The 17,443-nt window shown below is 44.4% G+C and overlaps 5 protein-coding genes across 6 annotated transcripts; 2 read left to right on the top strand and 3 right to left on the bottom strand.

Moving 5' to 3' along the window:
* Positions 1-113: 113 nt before the first annotated feature.
* SARC_02716 (hypothetical protein) lies at positions 114-1,766 on the top strand. The gene is made up of 2 exons (XM_014303516.1): positions 114-284; positions 633-1,766. The coding sequence occupies exons 1-2, from the start codon at positions 149-151 to the stop codon at positions 1,469-1,471; spliced, it is 975 nt and encodes a 324-aa protein (XP_014158991.1). The 5' UTR covers positions 114-148; the 3' UTR covers positions 1,472-1,766.
* Positions 1,767-2,485: 719 nt separating this feature from the next.
* Positions 2,486-8,508, bottom strand: SARC_02715. Of its 2 annotated transcripts, XM_014303514.1 has the most exons (9): positions 8,082-8,508; positions 6,764-6,934; positions 6,341-6,453; positions 5,471-5,692; positions 5,116-5,270; positions 4,635-4,792; positions 3,764-3,945; positions 3,412-3,482; positions 2,486-3,212 (listed from the first exon to the last, which is right to left on the bottom strand). In XM_014303514.1, exons 1-9 carry the CDS (start codon positions 8,313-8,315, stop codon positions 3,031-3,033), a joined length of 1,488 nt encoding a protein of 495 aa, XP_014158989.1. In that variant the 5' UTR covers positions 8,316-8,508; the 3' UTR covers positions 2,486-3,030. The 2 variants fall into 2 exon arrangements, with proteins under 2 accessions (XP_014158989.1, XP_014158990.1); XM_014303515.1 differs by having other exon boundaries at positions 3,764-4,792.
* A 2,318-nt stretch (positions 8,509-10,826) lies between these two features.
* Positions 10,827-11,672, top strand: SARC_02714 (hypothetical protein; the record flags this gene model as incomplete). The annotated part of the gene is made up of 3 exons (XM_014303513.1): positions 10,827-11,192; positions 11,335-11,458; positions 11,503-11,672. The coding sequence occupies 3 exons, from the start codon at positions 10,827-10,829 to the stop codon at positions 11,670-11,672; spliced, it is 660 nt and encodes a 219-aa protein (XP_014158988.1).
* A 1,510-nt stretch (positions 11,673-13,182) lies between these two features.
* On the bottom strand, positions 13,183-14,133 carry SARC_02713 (hypothetical protein; the record flags this gene model as incomplete). The annotated part of the gene is made up of 1 exon (XM_014303512.1): positions 13,183-14,133. One exon carries the CDS (start codon positions 14,131-14,133, stop codon positions 13,183-13,185), a length of 951 nt encoding a protein of 316 aa, XP_014158987.1.
* Positions 14,134-14,383: 250 nt separating this feature from the next.
* On the bottom strand, positions 14,384-14,884 carry SARC_02712 (hypothetical protein; the record flags this gene model as incomplete). The annotated part of the gene is made up of 1 exon (XM_014303511.1): positions 14,384-14,884. The coding sequence occupies one exon, from the start codon at positions 14,882-14,884 to the stop codon at positions 14,384-14,386; it is 501 nt and encodes a 166-aa protein (XP_014158986.1).
* Between the last annotated feature and the right edge of the window lie 2,559 nt (positions 14,885-17,443).

Raw genomic sequence — 17,443 nt, 5'->3', positions numbered from 1 at the left:
TCTTTCGGTTTGTACAAGGGTTGTTTTTACTTTTTACCTTTCTCGCTCGTGTCATATTTTTTGCCATTTTCACCAAAATGGGGGAAATTCAAAAAGTGCACTTCAAATTTGATCCGGTCACGTACTAGCGCTCATTACTCCATACACGATGTCGTCGTTAGGTGGATACGATGCTAATCCGAAGGCACCTGATATACCGGCCAGAATGCTGACCAAGGCTGTATATTTACCGCTAGTGGGTGTACTCCTGGCTTGGAGTCTCGTCGGAGGGGTACTACATGGAGGTATGTATTTACGGAAGCCCAAGTAAACTTTCAAGAAGGAGATACATATTTGTAAAATGTTTTTCAACGTTCATGTACACGAAATTGCGACCGGGTGTATAGATCTAAGAACCCGCTATATATATATATATATATATATAGTATATTATATATATATATATATATACAGTACGTAATACTATATATATATATATATACTAGGTACTAAACCTATATATATATATATATATATATGTTTATATGTTTATATCCCAATGCATGTGACATACTTTCCAGACGACGGAAATGACTATTCGATTTTCCCAATCCTTGATATTCATTGTTTGCAATTCATTCCGATCTTCTCAGGAGGCTTGGATCAATCATCGTACGGCTACCGTTTTCTAACGAGCACCTGGGCTCTCTTCATTGGTGGTTTCTTAATAGCTGGGATCCCATTCATGCTAGCCCCGCCGTACGTCAAGTTGACCCATGATGCGCGCGAATGGCTGACATGGCTGTGTCTATTTTGCAGTGCAATGGTAGGACTCAGATGTGTCGAGTCGTATGGTTTTGATCTGCTGCACAAGGAGAGGCATGCGTATGTGCAATTCCTATCAGAGAAGATCTTTGATTGTGAAGCGGCGATAGTGGAGCACCCCACCGTGAAGTACGTCTACATCATGTCTGGTACATGTCCGTATGATCTTGAGACTATACTGTGGGAAAACATCTACGAGTGGAGCCTTATGATGCTGCTGCCACTCTCTTTCGTACTCCCCACGTCACGTCGCTCTATTGCACTGCTATTCAACTTAATCTTTTTAGCCAGTGGTGCTCTCTTCCTGCACATCATTCCATCAGTGTACTACCTGCGGTATGTTCCTGGTGTGGCGAGTAGTGCTATGTTAAACTTGCCCTTCGCTCTGTATGGGATCTACACACTGTACGCTTCCGATCTCGTCAATGGGAACCACATCATGCTTGGCACGATCGTTGCTGGCCCCTTAGGCTTGGCCGTGATCAAATATCTGCCTGTGGTCCTGTTCCGGGAAGCGTTCATTGGTAAAGAGCTACAGCACAATCTCATTGTATGTTTGAGTTGTGGTCTGCCCCTGATGAGTATATTCCTTACGCCCACGCCTACTGCTGTGGGGTGTGCAAATCGGGGTGGAACGGATCTGAAAGACGGGAAGAAACGCATATAAATTAGAATTAGATACGATGTCTGTACAGATTTAGACGGAGAAGTATATATGGATATTGATTATCGAGAAGTATACATGGATTTTGATTATAAAGATGGATATGCGGATATCAATTCGCGCTGATCCAACTGGCCACTATTGGTCGCCGCGCTGGTTCTTTCAAATACGAAACGCTTGCTTTACGATCTAGATCAGCAGCCTTGTGGTTTTTCACTCCGGTTTTTATGGCATATCACACTAATAAAACTGACAGATAGGCAGCAAACGTTAATAAACAACGTTCACAGCAAATGTTACAACAATGCAACTAGACAAACACTGTTTACAGAAAATGTTATAACAGTGCAACACAACAAACAACGTTTACAGCAAATGTTATTACAGTACAACTAGACAAACAATGTTTACAGCAATTGTCATTACAGTAACTAGACAAACAATGTTTACAGCAAATGTTATTACAGTGCAACTAGACAACGAACGTTTACAGCAAATTTTATAACAGTACATCTAGACAAACAACGTTTACAGCAAATGTCACTACAGTGCAACTAGACAAACAACGTTTATAGCAAATGTTATTACAGTACAACTAGACAAACAATGTTTACAGCAGTTGTCATTACAGTAACTAGACAAACAACGCTTACAGCAAATTTTATAACAGTACATCTAGACAAACAACGTTTACAGCAAATGTCACTACAGTGCAACTAGACAAACAACGTTTACAGCAAATGTTATTACAGTGCAACTAGACAAACAACGTTTACAGCAAATGTCATTACAGTGCAACTAAACAAACAAGGTTTACAGCAAATGCCATTACAGTGCAACTAGACAAACAACGTTTACAGCAAATGTCACTACAGTACAACTAGACAAACAACGTCTACAGCAAATGGCATTACAGTGCAACTAGACAAACAACGTTTACAGCAAATTATATAACAGTACAACTACACAAACAACGTTTACAGCAAACGTTATCCCAGTGCAGTTGGGGCAATATATCTCAAAAACTTGTTTATTAAAAGACCCTCTACTATCGGAAATTGATGTAATTCAGAGTTATCTATGAATGATTCGCTCATCAATCGGGACGCGCTTCACGCCTACGCCTAGTGCGCCATACAAGTCGGGACAACATATCTCCCCGTAAACTGTTCACTTGGTTTTTAGAAGGCCCTCTACGCCTGCAGTGCACTGGAAGTTTGTGCATTTTCTTCCCATGGATGCCTCGCTTGTTCAACAGAAGGAGAAGTACGCCCTCTACTGTTTTTTCTACCACTTCGACTGCTGCTAATATGCTGAATAGGCCTATCCTGTTCCCCGAATAAAGCAATGAGCGGCACACAAAAAAATAGTTGATCACAATCGAAGATGCCACAGTCACCTGAACTTCAGGTCTTAAAATGCACCATGGCCCAAAAGAATTCTAACGACACAATAAATACTTTATTATTTACTATTCATAAGCTTAAATAACATGTATTTTTATATACACATATATAATAACCTTTCACAACAATACTATCATGATAATTTATCCTTCAAAGCTACCTCGCGATACAACCCTCAGATTCTACAAACCAAATATTCACCCTTCCGCCGACAGTATTTTCAGGTATAAGGAAGTTGACATAGATTTCCTGTGTGGAGTTATTGCAGGAGGCATACTCGTACGTGTAAGTGTCATTGACTACCGGACCCAAGGTTACCAGTAATTCCCCACCTCCATCTGTTAAGGTATAGTAGAGAATGAATAGATTAGTACCCTTCACTTAAACGTCAGGACCTACAATTGATACTTCGACATGCATATTCATATGCGTTATACAGTCATGTGTCAAATAGCAGTGACTGATTTAGAAGCGGGTCATGAGAATGAAAACAGAACTTTACTCGAAAACTACCTACGTTTAAAAACAAATACGTACTTGATCCTGTAGTAACAGTTAGTGCGGTATCCGCGGGCCCTTTATAACCGATTATGGAAGTGTCGCCAGCGCTGTATAAAAGTGAGACAGGCAAAAAAACAGATTTAGTATCACAAGTAAGACATATACCTGTATTAGACAGTTCGAATGTGTTTGATCCAACTGTGGGCGACAGAGGCAGTCGCGACTTATAACCTTATGATACGACAATGAATACCTGGCCGTGCTGCAGACGGATACTCCCAAACCCCTCTCCATGATGCGCCTAAAACTCTGAAACACGTCGCATACGTATCCCATAGATACATAAACGTATATCAAGCTGCGACATATGTATGCGTCATATACTTACGTCACGTTGAAGCTGCGGAACTGTAGGGTACCAGCCGGATAGTCAGCTGGCAAAGCGCTCTCGACAGCAATACACGTGCTTTCGGTGCACCAGGCAGGGAACTCCTGAGGAGTTTGAACTTCAAGAACACCCTGTGCATTGCTCGTTCCGTTTGCGGTCAAGGTAAGCGTTGCCGGCGTCGCCTGTGAAATAGTCCGTAGTGTTGAAAGGTTTGATCACTATCAGAAATAGAACTACAAAACAACCAGTTGTGTCGAGCGAAACTTTGTTTAATGTCGGATAATCGAGGCTGATCGCATCACCTGCTTTTAGTCATATGAGTGATTGCGGTGTGTGATATGTGTAGGACCAGCCGTGGTGCTTAGAGTAAATTGGTTTCGAGCATACTGTTACAAACCAGAGTGTGCCCAAACAAAATGTGCAAACCTGTATACTTCAATTGCAAAATTCGAAGTGGCAGTCACTACCGAGAAGTTCTAGCTACCTACTCAGTTCAGAAGTACATCAAACTAATTTACAGACACCAAAAATATATCAGAACACGGTGTGCTATAAAAAGGTCTACCAGAGTATGTATGAAGTACGTAGCCATCAGTGTGACCAAGGTACTTCGACGTAGGCGTGATTACCAAATGAGTCTGTAAACAAACATGGCACTGTGGATCATATGACTGATCCCACCTGATAATGAACTGGCAGGTCAATAGATTTCAAGATCCAAATCGTCAACAAATACATCATATCAAGGTACAAACAAAATCTAAGGTCTGTAACGTGAACTTCGATATCTGTCACAATACTGGGAGAAGCACGACGGGAATTGTGACCACGTGTCTTTAACATGAAAACAGCTGCGCACAAACTAACATACCACGGCACTGGGAGATGCACTGTGAAGGGGAGAGGTCGTAACCAGAGCTTCGCTGCTGGCTGAGGGTACCGGGGTGGAAGACTCAGTCGCAGATGTGTCTTTCGGCGTCGTTGCAGGTAAGTCTTCCTCGTACGAGAGCCCTCCGTCCAGAGAGGCAACTATTTATTTCGTGGTGAGAGAAGAGAGTAGCGATTGCCAGTATATGATGATCAGAATGTGTGAGTGTGGGTCAGGCCATTTAAAAAGTGATTCGGCCTGGAAGTCAAATTCAGATTCGAATTCGAATTCGAATTCGACAACAGCTGACTTCAATACAGCAAGAGCGGCACTGGCTTGACATTGTCACCTGATGAAAGTGGACAATTTACACGAACCCCGTTCATAGATAATAAACTCCGTTCATTGAGAACAAAATTCCGATTATTCAGTTTGCAGCCCAGGATATAAAGGTATATACACATTCAACTTTGATAGGACATACGCTGAATCGGTGTGCCGGTAGTGGCCTGGATCCAATCAATATAATGCGACACCCTTGTGTACACGCCGTACTTGTCTGGACGACCGCAACCATCGCCCCAACTCACAATACCGATCTGCGGCTGCGTCCAGTTTTGTACAAACTGCGGGCCTCCACTATGGTGGATATATAACGGTGTGGGTTTAGATGACCGTCGAGAACGAAAAGAATCTAGTCAAAAAGCAAAATTAAATGAACAATAAACCAATCACTTTGGAGAAACAACTCACAGCATATTAACAAACCAAATATTTTGTAACAAGGTTTGAACATTTTAACAAGGTTTAAACACGCAGAGGTGACACTGTGTATCTACCTGTCTCCAAGACAGGCGTCGAAAAACCCGGTCCTGTATCCTGCACACATCATCTCGTCAGGAAGGAAAAAGACCTTATTATTATAATTGAATGTATTCTCACAGACGGCGGTGGGTTGCAACGGGAGGTCCACTGTCTGCAATTGCGAAGAGGCGCCTAAATTCTCGCTTAGCGTACCAAACCCTACCACTGTGGTGTTTGTACCCGCTACTTCATTGGCCCTGTGAGAGGAACAAAAATTCGGACGATGAGAAGATATCGATCGGATCGATTGGTTCTTGACTGAAAAGCGTTCAAAATCAACGATTCCGCAACGAGATGAGACGACACAAACTGGCATGACACATGCATACCATGGAAATCAGACTGAAAACAAACAAAGGTCCCTGATTGAGTTCAATTCAAGAACAGTCCGGCTACATATACATGAAGCACCGATTGTGCTCCTGTGGATTTGTCGTTTTTCACGGAAATTGCCCACGTCTACAAAGAGATACAAAACGCAATCTATGCTGCACCCATACATGTCCCGAGCTACGCCTGCGTGTGACATTACCACATTATCGCAACAAAGAGAAACAAGACCCACAGCAAATAATCGCGACCAGATACGTGCCGAAGCGAACGCTTGCACAGACAAAATTTTCTTGCCGAGTGCAGTAGGACCCAGATACGTGATTTGAATTTCAAGTACCCGACAAAATATTCAAAACGGTGACAGAAAAGGGATTGGGGGATTAGGTATCACCTGCATATGCCATTCACGCGCCGATAGATAGAGCCAAACAGAAACATCTGAGACAGAATTGCATATGAAACTCGCCTCAATGATTAGAATGTAATAAAAATACGAAACTCGCCCCACTTACGGTAAGTCGTTCATTGTGGCAACCTCCAGATCTGTCACAGACTCGTTCAGTTTCATCACACATATGTCGTTGTGTACTCCTTCTATCGTATCGAACATAAATTCCTCGTGGCACTGCATTAAAGTAAGAGATTTCATGCAGATGAGCTGAGCTGTACTGTCGTTTTACATGATTTGAAACTCTATCTGGATAGCATGACTGAAGATCAATAACGTGCAACAAGCTTTATAACTGAGTTTTACAGCCGATGTACCCCGATGTGCCTTGTGGCGATACAAACATGCACAATAATAGCATAAAAGAATACCTACTCAATAGCATTAAAAAAAATTGTGTACTCGATAGTGACTGCATTTTTAATCGGTTCTCTAATACGAATCACATATAGTTGGGTCAGTATGCCTAGGTTGATAACTTACATACCTTGTACTCCACAATTTCTCTCACAACACAGGTGTCCGATTCCGTTAGATCGAGGCATCCAATCCAGGCCTCATTTCCGTGTGTATTTGACACCCCGTCGGTCTCGACACAATGGCCGGCTGTTAAAATCCAATCTTTGTGTATTAAAGACGCCCCACAGTACGTCTTTATCTGTTTCAGTCACGAGTACATAGATACCAAATTAGTAAAATCGATATAATCACTATTGATCCCCTGACTGTAGCAATTTTGGACAAGACACTCCTTGGAGAACAATTTGGAAGGGTGCGGTCGAATTAGTTAATGTGAGTGCCCGCAGACAATTGTCGTTGGCAATGTGATCGTATACTCGCTAGAAAAATAGAAAAAGACAGCAAAATACTGAGGCTAACTATCGCGAGTAGTGAACGAATTCTTCCATTTACACTACATATCTGGTAAAGGAACGGAGTCGCAGGTATGGTAAATACACACTCAATATATGTAGTACACATTTGTATGATCAGACTTTCCCTCAGAATACGATAGTACATACACATGTGATATACGTATACATACGGTGTCTGGTTTGTGTTGAATAAACAACCCAGGGAACTACAGCTCGTTGTAAACGAGCATCCACTGGCATCAATACTAGGCGATATACTGAAAATACTACAATTAAAATACACAGGTGTAATCGCAGAGTACATTCTTATAGAGTCTTGAATACCCGACAGCACTCATGAAATTGTATAATTTCAATTCGCCACAGAGAATACTAGCCTCATCTCTGCAACTCTCCGGGTGAAATAAATGGCTTAAAATATATGTATATCTGTATGTACATACACGTGTCTAAATATGCCCTCGACATGGACAAACTAATGGAATATCCGATCGATATGCCCATGCATATCCTAGAATGACACATCAAACCACACCTAAAATGTTTCTAGCAGGCGTGACAATACATGTCACGTTCTGGCAAGGCATGAAAGTATCTGTAGAAAAATATCATGATAGCGCCTACAGACTTGCAGATACGATCGATGTCAAATCCACGAGCACAAATTCGAGATGCCGTGTCTCGCATAATTTTCCGGTCGACAACAAAAGACTATCATCACAGCCACACACAAAATCTGTATAGACGCACTGCCACACCCAAATCAGTATAGATTGTAGTTCCCACAATTTGAAAATCAAAATTATTGTACAAATAACCAGCTTTCTATGTTTATAACTTTCGCTGGTGTTTAAACCCACATACAAGTTTGCTGCATCGTGAATAGTGAACATCCGATATCGAACAAAGTAAAAATAGAATACACAATACCTGAATTCGCCCGTTATTAAATCTCTGGACATTCCTAAGGGCCGCCATGTACGGTATAACTTCTACTTGTGAATCTCCGTTCATTATACGAGCTTGCGGATATGTAAAATCTTCATCTCTACGAACGTCAGCCGACGAGTGTGCATTACTACCGACCGTACCGGAATGTGGCTGCGCTAGACAATGAGGCGCGAATGCGACTACGGCGGCGCATGTGAGAATTGTACTTATCATTTTATATTATATACTGTGAAAGAAAGTTAGCTTATGTATCAGTAGTCATGTAATGCAATTAGTCTATCTGTGTAACAGCTAGCAACTATGTGTATGCGTTATATGTGATATGATTTGGAACTAGAAAGGTGGTCTCCTAGGTTGCTAGTTCTTGGGTAACACCGCGAACGTGAAGTGCGAGTGTGACGACGAGAATCCTTGCTCAACGTTAAATAATTAAAAATATATATCGTTAGATGATAGGCTGTATACTGGCAGATTACCTGGCTCTCGGGATCTCAGGCACGACAATGCTACAAATGATATGAAAGCCAAAAGTGGGTGTATGAGACTCTATGAGATCATGCCACCATTTTCTTCGGAAAATAACGTGTATGTACCGTGTGTGTATTGTGTAGATCGCTTTCGGCTTTACTCTGACACTATTTTAGAATGGGTGTGTTTACTGTGTCGCCTGCTACTGCTTCGACAAGTCAGACCGTCACCCGCCGACAAGTCAGACCGTCACCCGCCCCGAAGGCCCGAGATGGACAGAGGGCCCGAGCCCCGAGCCCCAAGAGCCGGTTATTTTTCTGAAAATGAAATGTCTTTGTGTTTTGCTTTTTTGATGTTGTTTTTTTCAGTAAAACAATAATAGTATTCACTTTTCACCCAACCAAAGAAAAGGTAGTATGTAAATATGTTTCTGTACATAAACCTAAATAGCACAAGTTTTACAATATATTTATTTTGTAAAAAACAAAACAAAAACACCTGCGGAGTCGGCTGAACGCCTGAGAGTAAATACTGAGAGTGTCTGAGACTCTGACCTTGAAGTCTGAAGTTTGGACTCCTTGAGGAAATAAAATTGTAAGGACAGAAGGCGTGGAGGCTGGAGCCTGACAGCGTCTACTAAGGGTTGAGGCTCTGAGCCCTGAGGCCGAGGCCACTGAGTGAGGGACGGAGGGCTGGGCTAGCCTCTGAGTAAAATATATTTATTCAGCGATCTCCGCTCTCTTTTTTTAAATATGGCTATGTTCTTTGCCCAATCGTTTACCATTATCTATAGTATTTATAATTTAGCAAATTTATGTTTGAAAACTGACCAATGAAATTATATCTGACACATTTGTGCTTCGGGGGTTGTTTGCAGAATGTAGGGCCATATGTGCTAAATGTACCTGGCTGTACATAAATATTTAACCTTTGCAGTTTGGCGATTGCATGATGTTGATTGTTTCATTATTTATTTGGCTGTTTGCAGTTTTGCACTTTGCACTGCCGTGTACATTTTTGACTGTTTTCACTTTGCAGAGCAGGTTTGCAGTTTGCAGTCACCAGAGTCTGCCACTCTACTGGTGGAGTCTGGACTCTGGACTCTGTACTCTGGAGTCTCTGCCCTCTGCAGTTTGAACTTCCTACTCTCTCTCTCTCTTACTTAGAGAGAGAGAGAGTTCTGTAGCGAGCGTGAGTGGTGAACTGGTGATGAGTTGGTGACCCTCTTGCGAATGCGGGGCCCTGGTGACCTGGTCTGCACTTTGCACTCTGCAGTTTGCACCTGCCCGTTTGCAGTTTTGAGTTTGCACTTTGTACTTTATACTGCCCCGGGCGCTATGTAGTACATAGGCGGCCAGGCCCAGCGCCCCAGCGCCCCAGTGCCCCAGCCCCTGCCCCCCGGTGCCTCCATTCAGCAGAGTATAAAATGTCAATTTTTACAACCAATGAAACCACTATATAGCTTATATCATTTTGCCAAGGTTTGAGGTTTATTTCGTATCTACATTATTAGCCAGCCCATAATCAATTAAATACAAGTTTACAAAATGGCAAGGACAATCTTTTAAAATAAAACTACAAAGTTTATTCCTATAGCGAATTCAAAATCTTAAAATTCAACTTAGGTCAGCATTTAACTTCCCAGAAACTCAGACTCCCAGTCCTCAGAGTTCATCACTTCATCTGTCTAATATTTCAACTGACAACTTTCTGATGGTACATTTCTAGATATCTATCCATATTTACTTATTTATATATATTTTTCAAAAACAAATTCACAAAGACTAAAATCGAACATGTTCAAATCTCTATTGCTCCCTGCATAGTTTTTCCAAATATATCCTGTTCTTTTTTTTTATGAGTTATCGTGTAAAAAGAACTGCGGCATTTTTAAAACTTTTAGCTTTTTTGTATTTACGATATTTTTATTTTTAGGAAAGGGGGGGGGAGGGGTTGTATGCGACGCTGCATACATTACCTGCTGACCGACACGAAACGATGGGACGTCTAAGCGATTCTTATCAGCAGCAGCTTTCTGAGCTGCCTGTGCGTGCTGTGTAAGAGCCTTGCCAAATGCTAAGGTCAAGTTCGACCACGTCGGATATGTGTCAATGACGGAGGGCTGTTCCGGTGTAAAGTAAGGCTTGGACTTGGAGTCGACGTTGTGCCATAAGGGGAAGATGACCTCGTTGAATTGGACGTGTCGACAGGTCTGGTGTATCCAGCGTCGACGTTAAGCATGCGATATTCGTCGGCATGCGTAGAGAAGGGGTTATGTGTGATGAGGATGTCAACACGGCATTTGGGACGGAGCTTGTCTGTGTTGCCGTGGTCATGGCTAAGGGTCATACAACCTTATACGCAAAGTGCTTTGACGATGGCAGTAACGGGGCGACCAAAGAAGACTGCGTAAGGGCTGAGACGCTTGGGGTTGGAGGCACGGGGGGAGATGTTGCAGATGTGGGAGGCATGGGATTTGGCCTCAGCCTATATGTGGGAGGGTTGGAGAGCCTGGACGACCATACAGAGTGTAATGTTCATGTTGGTCTGGTACACGCGTTTGACACCACCGTGTTTGGCGGAGTCACTCGTAGGGTTGAAGAGTATCTGCACATGGGCGAGGTGATTGACGCGTTTGAATTCGGTGGCAAAAAAAATTACCACCACGGTTGGCAATGATGGTGCAAAGACGATCGCGACCCTGTACTTTAATGTATGTGTAGAAATGGTCTAGGACGAGGTGAGCGTCGCTTTTGTCGCGCAGGTGTTCCTGATATTCAAGGCCGGTGCAGCGTTCAAAGAAGCGGATAGTGTATGCATGACCACCGTAGCCCTGCTCAACTTTGTCTTCAAGATCGACCTGCCATTCGGCGCCGATGTCAGGGAAGGTGCGGGACTTATTGCTGACGGAAAACTTGTGTATTTTTCTAAGGACACATGCGATGCAAGAGCATGCGGGGGGGGGGCGGTGTGGAAGAGACTGACGTCGATGGCGGTCTGGAGAGCTGCAGGGATGGGGACGGCATGAGCCTGAGGACCGAAGATAGCGACACCCGTAGAGAGCCAGTTGGGAGTGATGACAAAGTCTTGGGTGCCGTCTAGTTGGCGGCGGAGAAACGTGTGCGGAAAAGAGGGGATAAATTCGACGTGCGACTGAAGATGAGACATGAGAGTGGGCCACCAAGCAGCTTTAGGTTTGACAGGAAACAGCCAGATCATGCGGCCCGTGGGAAGTCTTTCCAGGGGAGGTTGCCGTAGAGGCGCTTGGTAGGCTGGCGTCAGTTCTGCTTGTACGCGTCGTGAAGAGGAGTCGTCTTATCGGTGTGGTCAAGGGTGTAGTAGATGGGGACTTGGTGGTTGTGTTGAGTAGCGAACATGTCGATGTCAACGGGACCAAAGACCTAGGGGACGTGAGTATCGAAAAGTGTGGGGTGGAGTTGATAGTCGTCGCAGTAAGAGGAGGAGGGATGGGGATATTGTGGGTGTGGGCAATGCCTTTAGTCGTACGGATGGATTGATGGCCAAAGCGGGCATGATGGAGGTTGAGGCTGTTCGCTTGGGAGGTATTCAGATGGTAGCGCCCGACAGATTCGTCGATGATGGTAACGATGGAGCCATTGCGTGTGATGAGGCATTGGGCAAGGCCATCGGGGGTAAGGGTTTCGGAAAAGAAGATGGTGTAACCGTTGCGCTGCATGTTACGTACGGAGAGGATAGGCTGAATGGTGTCAGGTAGGATAACGGCAGGACCGAGGGCGGGGAGAGTACCACGAGTGGAGGCGGTGACGAGAGAGCCGCCGGCGAGCTCAATGTCGTAGCGGCCGTGATATCAGAGAGTGAGTCGGCGAAAGTGACAATATAGATGTCGGCGCCAGAGTCGATGAGAGCTGTAGCGATGACGGATTGGTGATTGAGTTCTGCACGGAGGATAAGCATGTTCACATGGTAATGCACCGGTCCAAGGGGTAGATCAGGAGAGGGAGGAACTGGAGGCGGACGTGTAGGATAGGGTGACTGGCGCCAGGGAGGATGAGGGCAGGTCTGAGGCCGGGGAGAGTACCGCGAGTGGAGGCGGTGTTGAGAGAGCCGCCGGCAAGCTCAATGTCGAAGCGGCCGTGTTCGATATCAGAGAGTGAGCCAGCGAAAGTGACAATAAAGATGTCGGCGCCAGAGTCGATGAGAGCTGTAGCAATGACAGATTAGTGATTGGGTTCTGCACGGATGATAAGCGTGTTCACATGGTACTACACCGGTTCAAGGGGTGGATCGGGAGGGGGAGGAACTGGAGGTGGGCATGTGGCTACGTGAGGAACCCCGTGGCTTCAGGTACGGCGATATGCAATGGTGGTGTGACCGGTGAAGTTGCGGCAGTTGGTACACTTGGGGAGGCCAGGGAGAGTGCATTGTGAGCCAGTGTGAGACGAGTCCCAGCAGCGGATATGCGCCGTGACCGGGCTTCTGCCGTGCAAAGCAGTTGCCTGAAGGGTCTTTACCAAGTGAAACGCGGCGGGGTCGGGGATTGGGGGCGTGGAAGGAGTGTGGTATGAGACACTGGCGACGGCATAGTTGCTGCTGATGCTGAGAATGGTTTTGCTGTTGGTAGCATAATTGCTCATCTTAGTGACGATAGCGGGGTGTATGTGTGGTCGGTAGCACCCATGACGTCTTGGGCAACGATGTCAAAGCCGTCATGGAGGGGTTGAAGTAGACTGCAGATGTGATAGAACTCAGGAGTGTCGGCATGGAGGCCTTTGAGTTGGTCGCGAAGTAGGTGGACTTTGGCGATGCTGTCGTCGAGGAATGGTTGCTTGGGGAGGGTTACAAGTTGGACAAGAAGCTCCCATATACGACCGATAGTGATGGAGTTGACGTCGTTGCAAAGGCGGCGATAGAATACATGAGGGTCTTGGTCGAGGTAGGTGCCATACTGTTCTGGGAGGCCGCTGCCGAGTGACTTGAATAAGAAGGTGGTGCCGACGGTTTTCTCGGAGTAGTCGGCAGTGGAGGCAGGTTGAAGAGTGTGGAGAACGCCATACTTAAGGATGTGTATGAGTTGACGATGCCAATTGGGGAAATTGTAGTCCTCGGTAAGCTTCGTAGCCGGGTTGTTGCTCGAATATTTAAGAGCTTTGCCAGTGGTGGCACGACTGTTAGGGATGTTCGGTATTAGGAGTGGGGAAGCTGGGTGAGACCGAGGTGCGGCGGATGGGATGCGTTGTTCGAGCTTGCGAATCTTGCTCTGAGCAACCTGGAGTTGTTTCGTCGTGGAGCTGAGTGGCGGCAGTGGTGAGGTCTTCGTTCTCTGCGAGTGCTTCCTGTAAGAGTTGGGAATGTTCGTGCTGCTGTTGGGTGAGGCTTGCACGGGGTGCGTCGCGATCGGTGCGCAAGCGTTGATTGTCGGCTTCAGCGAGGGCATGGGCTTTGCGGAGGGCAGTGTGAGCGGTTTGGATGTAAGCATCAGGGGAGGCAGTAGACTGTTCTTGGGCTTGGATTTGTTCGAAACGGGCCTCTTCGCGCTCCTCGAGGTATAAGTCACGCTCATGGCGGAAGCGTGGGAGATCATTTTGTAGAGCGGTGTGTTCTGTGGTTGCGTTGGCGTTGATGTCTTGTGTACGTGTGAGATCGCGATGAAGGGTATCACGTTCGAGAGCTATGGCATGACAGTCGAATTGCGCCTGTTCACGTTCAGTGCAGCTATGGCATAACAGTCGGATTGCACCTGTTCACGTTTAGTGCGAATGCGATGAAAATCAGATGTAAACTGGTCACGTTCAGTGATGAGTGTGCCTCGTTTGTTGCGGATGCAATCGAGATCAGTGGCGAGTGAAGTCTGTTCTATAGAGGGCTAAATCGCGAGCGGTATTGGCAGTGTTACGTTCAGTGAGAATTGTGCGTCGTTCGTGACGTATGCGAGCAAGGTCAGCATTAAGAGTAGCAATGGATGCAGCTTGTGTAGCGGATTCGACGCGGATGGTATCAAGCTCGGCGGATAACGTGGCGCGGTCATGTCGAATACGGGTAAGGACAGCTTGTGCATCGGTGGCGGCTTTGTGATAGTTGTTGAGGTCGGTGATAGCAGTGATTGCATCAAGTTGTGCACCTAAGTAGATGGCGGTGTTGTTGACGTGAGGGTTGTCGTTTGTGTCAAGAACGGCAGAGATAATGGTGCGGACAAGTTGAATGTGGTTGTTGGCGTGGGAGATATTGTTGTCTGGCTGAAGTGTTGGGAAGAAATCGAGTTGGAAGCGTTGGGCTCCATCGAAGGAGGAGAGTGTAGTGACGGGGATTTGGCCCGTGGGTGGAGGGAGTCGCATGGCGATAGTGAATCAGGGGACTGGCGAGAGGGAATCAGAGATCAGAATGTCGATCAGAAGATCAGAGTGTCAATCAAAGGATCAAGGGTGGGAGATCAGAAGGGAGAAGTTCGGGTGGAAATCTAAGCGATGTATATAAGGTATATAAAAATAAATATATTCGATATAGGCCCATAACTGTTGGAACATATATTTGCTAAAGAAGTAAGTTTATTATCATATTACATATTGGGTATATAGTATAATAATTACCACGTGCCCTTTTAAGATATTATTGCAATTATTCGGCCAAAATATGAGCCGTAATATATTTTGGGCCGTATAGGGTTTTTAGGGTTTGAGTCTTATAAATTCGTCTCCACAGTCTGCCCAGTGGGTGGTGCCAAAGGCAAGAGCTTCCTCGTAGAACTCGAAGCTCTTGGGAAGATCAAACACTTCAAATAAAGTTATGTTGTGTAATGTACGGTAGACCTGTAAGAGTGTTTGTCGAGTGCGGTAATGTGTGGTTTATGTTTTGTACAAATGAGTTTCTTAGACACTATTGTAGTCTGGTAATCTAAGTAGGCCCATAATCTGTTCGAACAATTATATCATGTATAGAGTGATTTTATTTATCCCTCTACTGAAGGCTATATCCGTTACCTAGTCATGTGTGTCGCACGTATGTGTAGTATAAACCTAATTAATTGCTGAGCTGACATTCGTTCTTGTAACTGACACAATGACAGCTTTATGTTCAAGTTTGTGTACCATTGTTGGTACCGAACTGTGAGTGTATCTGAAATATCAAGTACAATGTTGATTTTGTCGTAACACGTATATAAAAGCTGAGCATCAGTCAGCTCTGGTGCAGCCCATCTACCGGCTCTATTGCTACTATCCTTGGCTAATTTCTAACTTTGTCAACCTACCACTTTCTCACTTACTTCAATTCAAAGACTTATAGTAATGCCCCTACGTTTCCGTGTTGCCAGGTTCTGAAAGCATAAGTCTCTATTTTCTTGTCACCTCTTGTTCTCAAGGTAATCATGTATTTAAAACGACAGACATTTAAAATGTTTACGAAATGAATGCGAATGGATTTTGTATAGCAATTTATAGAGCCCGTGCCTGTACGCCTCTCACCAATCATTTTGTTTATATGTTTACTTGATTTTTATGTGTATACGCCTCACCTATCATACTGCGCGAAGTAAAAATATGCGCACTAGATTTTGTGTAAATATGGTACGCGTAAATTACTTTGCGCGAGGCTCCTTACCTTGGTGGTCGTCTCGGTATGGTCACGTCAGAAAGGAGACGTTGTCTCTGAGAGGTGGCGCGACACGACACAACCAAAAAGGAATTATATAACACACGGGTTATATCGTGAAAAGGCCAGATTTTGATCTAGAACCCGACAAGCAACCAATTTTCTTCAAAATACAACGCAATGGCTTACTACGTTGTCAGAGGAAAAGGTTTTCCTATTCAACATCAACAAGATCCTCTGAAGTTATATTGCCGGAGCTGTTGGACGTCTCACAACATTACGCGTTGAGCCGTTAGTACTGTCGCGTTTGACCGACGTTTACAGTATAAGTTGTATCTTCAATTTACAGTACTTCATGCAGTATGTTCATATTTGTGATACGAACGCCTATGGCTTTGTGTTTGCCCGTCACCTAGACCCACGCAGTTTTCTTACCAACAGCAAAAGCATATATAACATGAAATGTCTTCCGTGCTAATACATATTTATCTCTCTGCACACATGTCTGTGCTTGAAAACAAATAGGAATCCATACGTCTCTTTCTATCTGCAACAATCAAAGTGCGAACTAAGTGTTCCATATCCAGCACGATTAGAGAACTGAGAATATAGACGTCCAGAACCGCATATTAATGCTGAGCATCACTTAGCTCTGATGCAGCCCATCTGCCGGCTCTAATACTACTATCATTAGATAAATGATGACCTAGAACTAATCTCGTCATTTTTTGTTTTTCAGTACTGATGAGCATTCTTTCTTTTAAATAAGTGTTCATATTCAAACAAAAGCTATTAGTGACCCTACCTATGTTGCACCAGTGTTGTTGAAAAAAGTACACCATTAACTGAGATTAGATACAAACTGATGAGCAGACATCATATCCGTACCTATCTGCATTACGTGTAACCCATCACTCAAGTAAATTCATAAACATTTATCATACGAGGCCCCGTATTGCATAAATCAGAATTTCTAGTTTATTTTTTAATTCAGCCGCGCTTGTAATCAGAAGATGTATATATTTGACAGATAGTGTACATTCGGGCGGATCAGAGGGTGAGTTCCGGACCACACCCGATGATTTAATGCGTCGCAGAGTTTGGGAGTGACACGGCAGGCGTTTCGTCTGCAGTAGAGATAGTAATGTACACGATCCAGTATTTTATCCCCATTGTAACGCTTTCGACATGGAATACAGCTGAATCTCTATCTACCTCGAGTGCCATCAAATACAAACTATCAACGAAAAACTGCGGATATCAAAGCATGCGTCTACATTGAGTGTGAGTGAGTCTGTCGAAATATA

This window comes from Sphaeroforma arctica, assembly GCF_001186125.1.
Source record: "Sphaeroforma arctica JP610 unplaced genomic scaffold supercont1.125, whole genome shotgun sequence".
In the NCBI taxonomy this organism is placed as follows: domain Eukaryota; class Ichthyosporea; order Ichthyophonida; genus Sphaeroforma; species Sphaeroforma arctica.
This window is presented reverse-complemented; position numbering and strand designations above follow the sequence as displayed.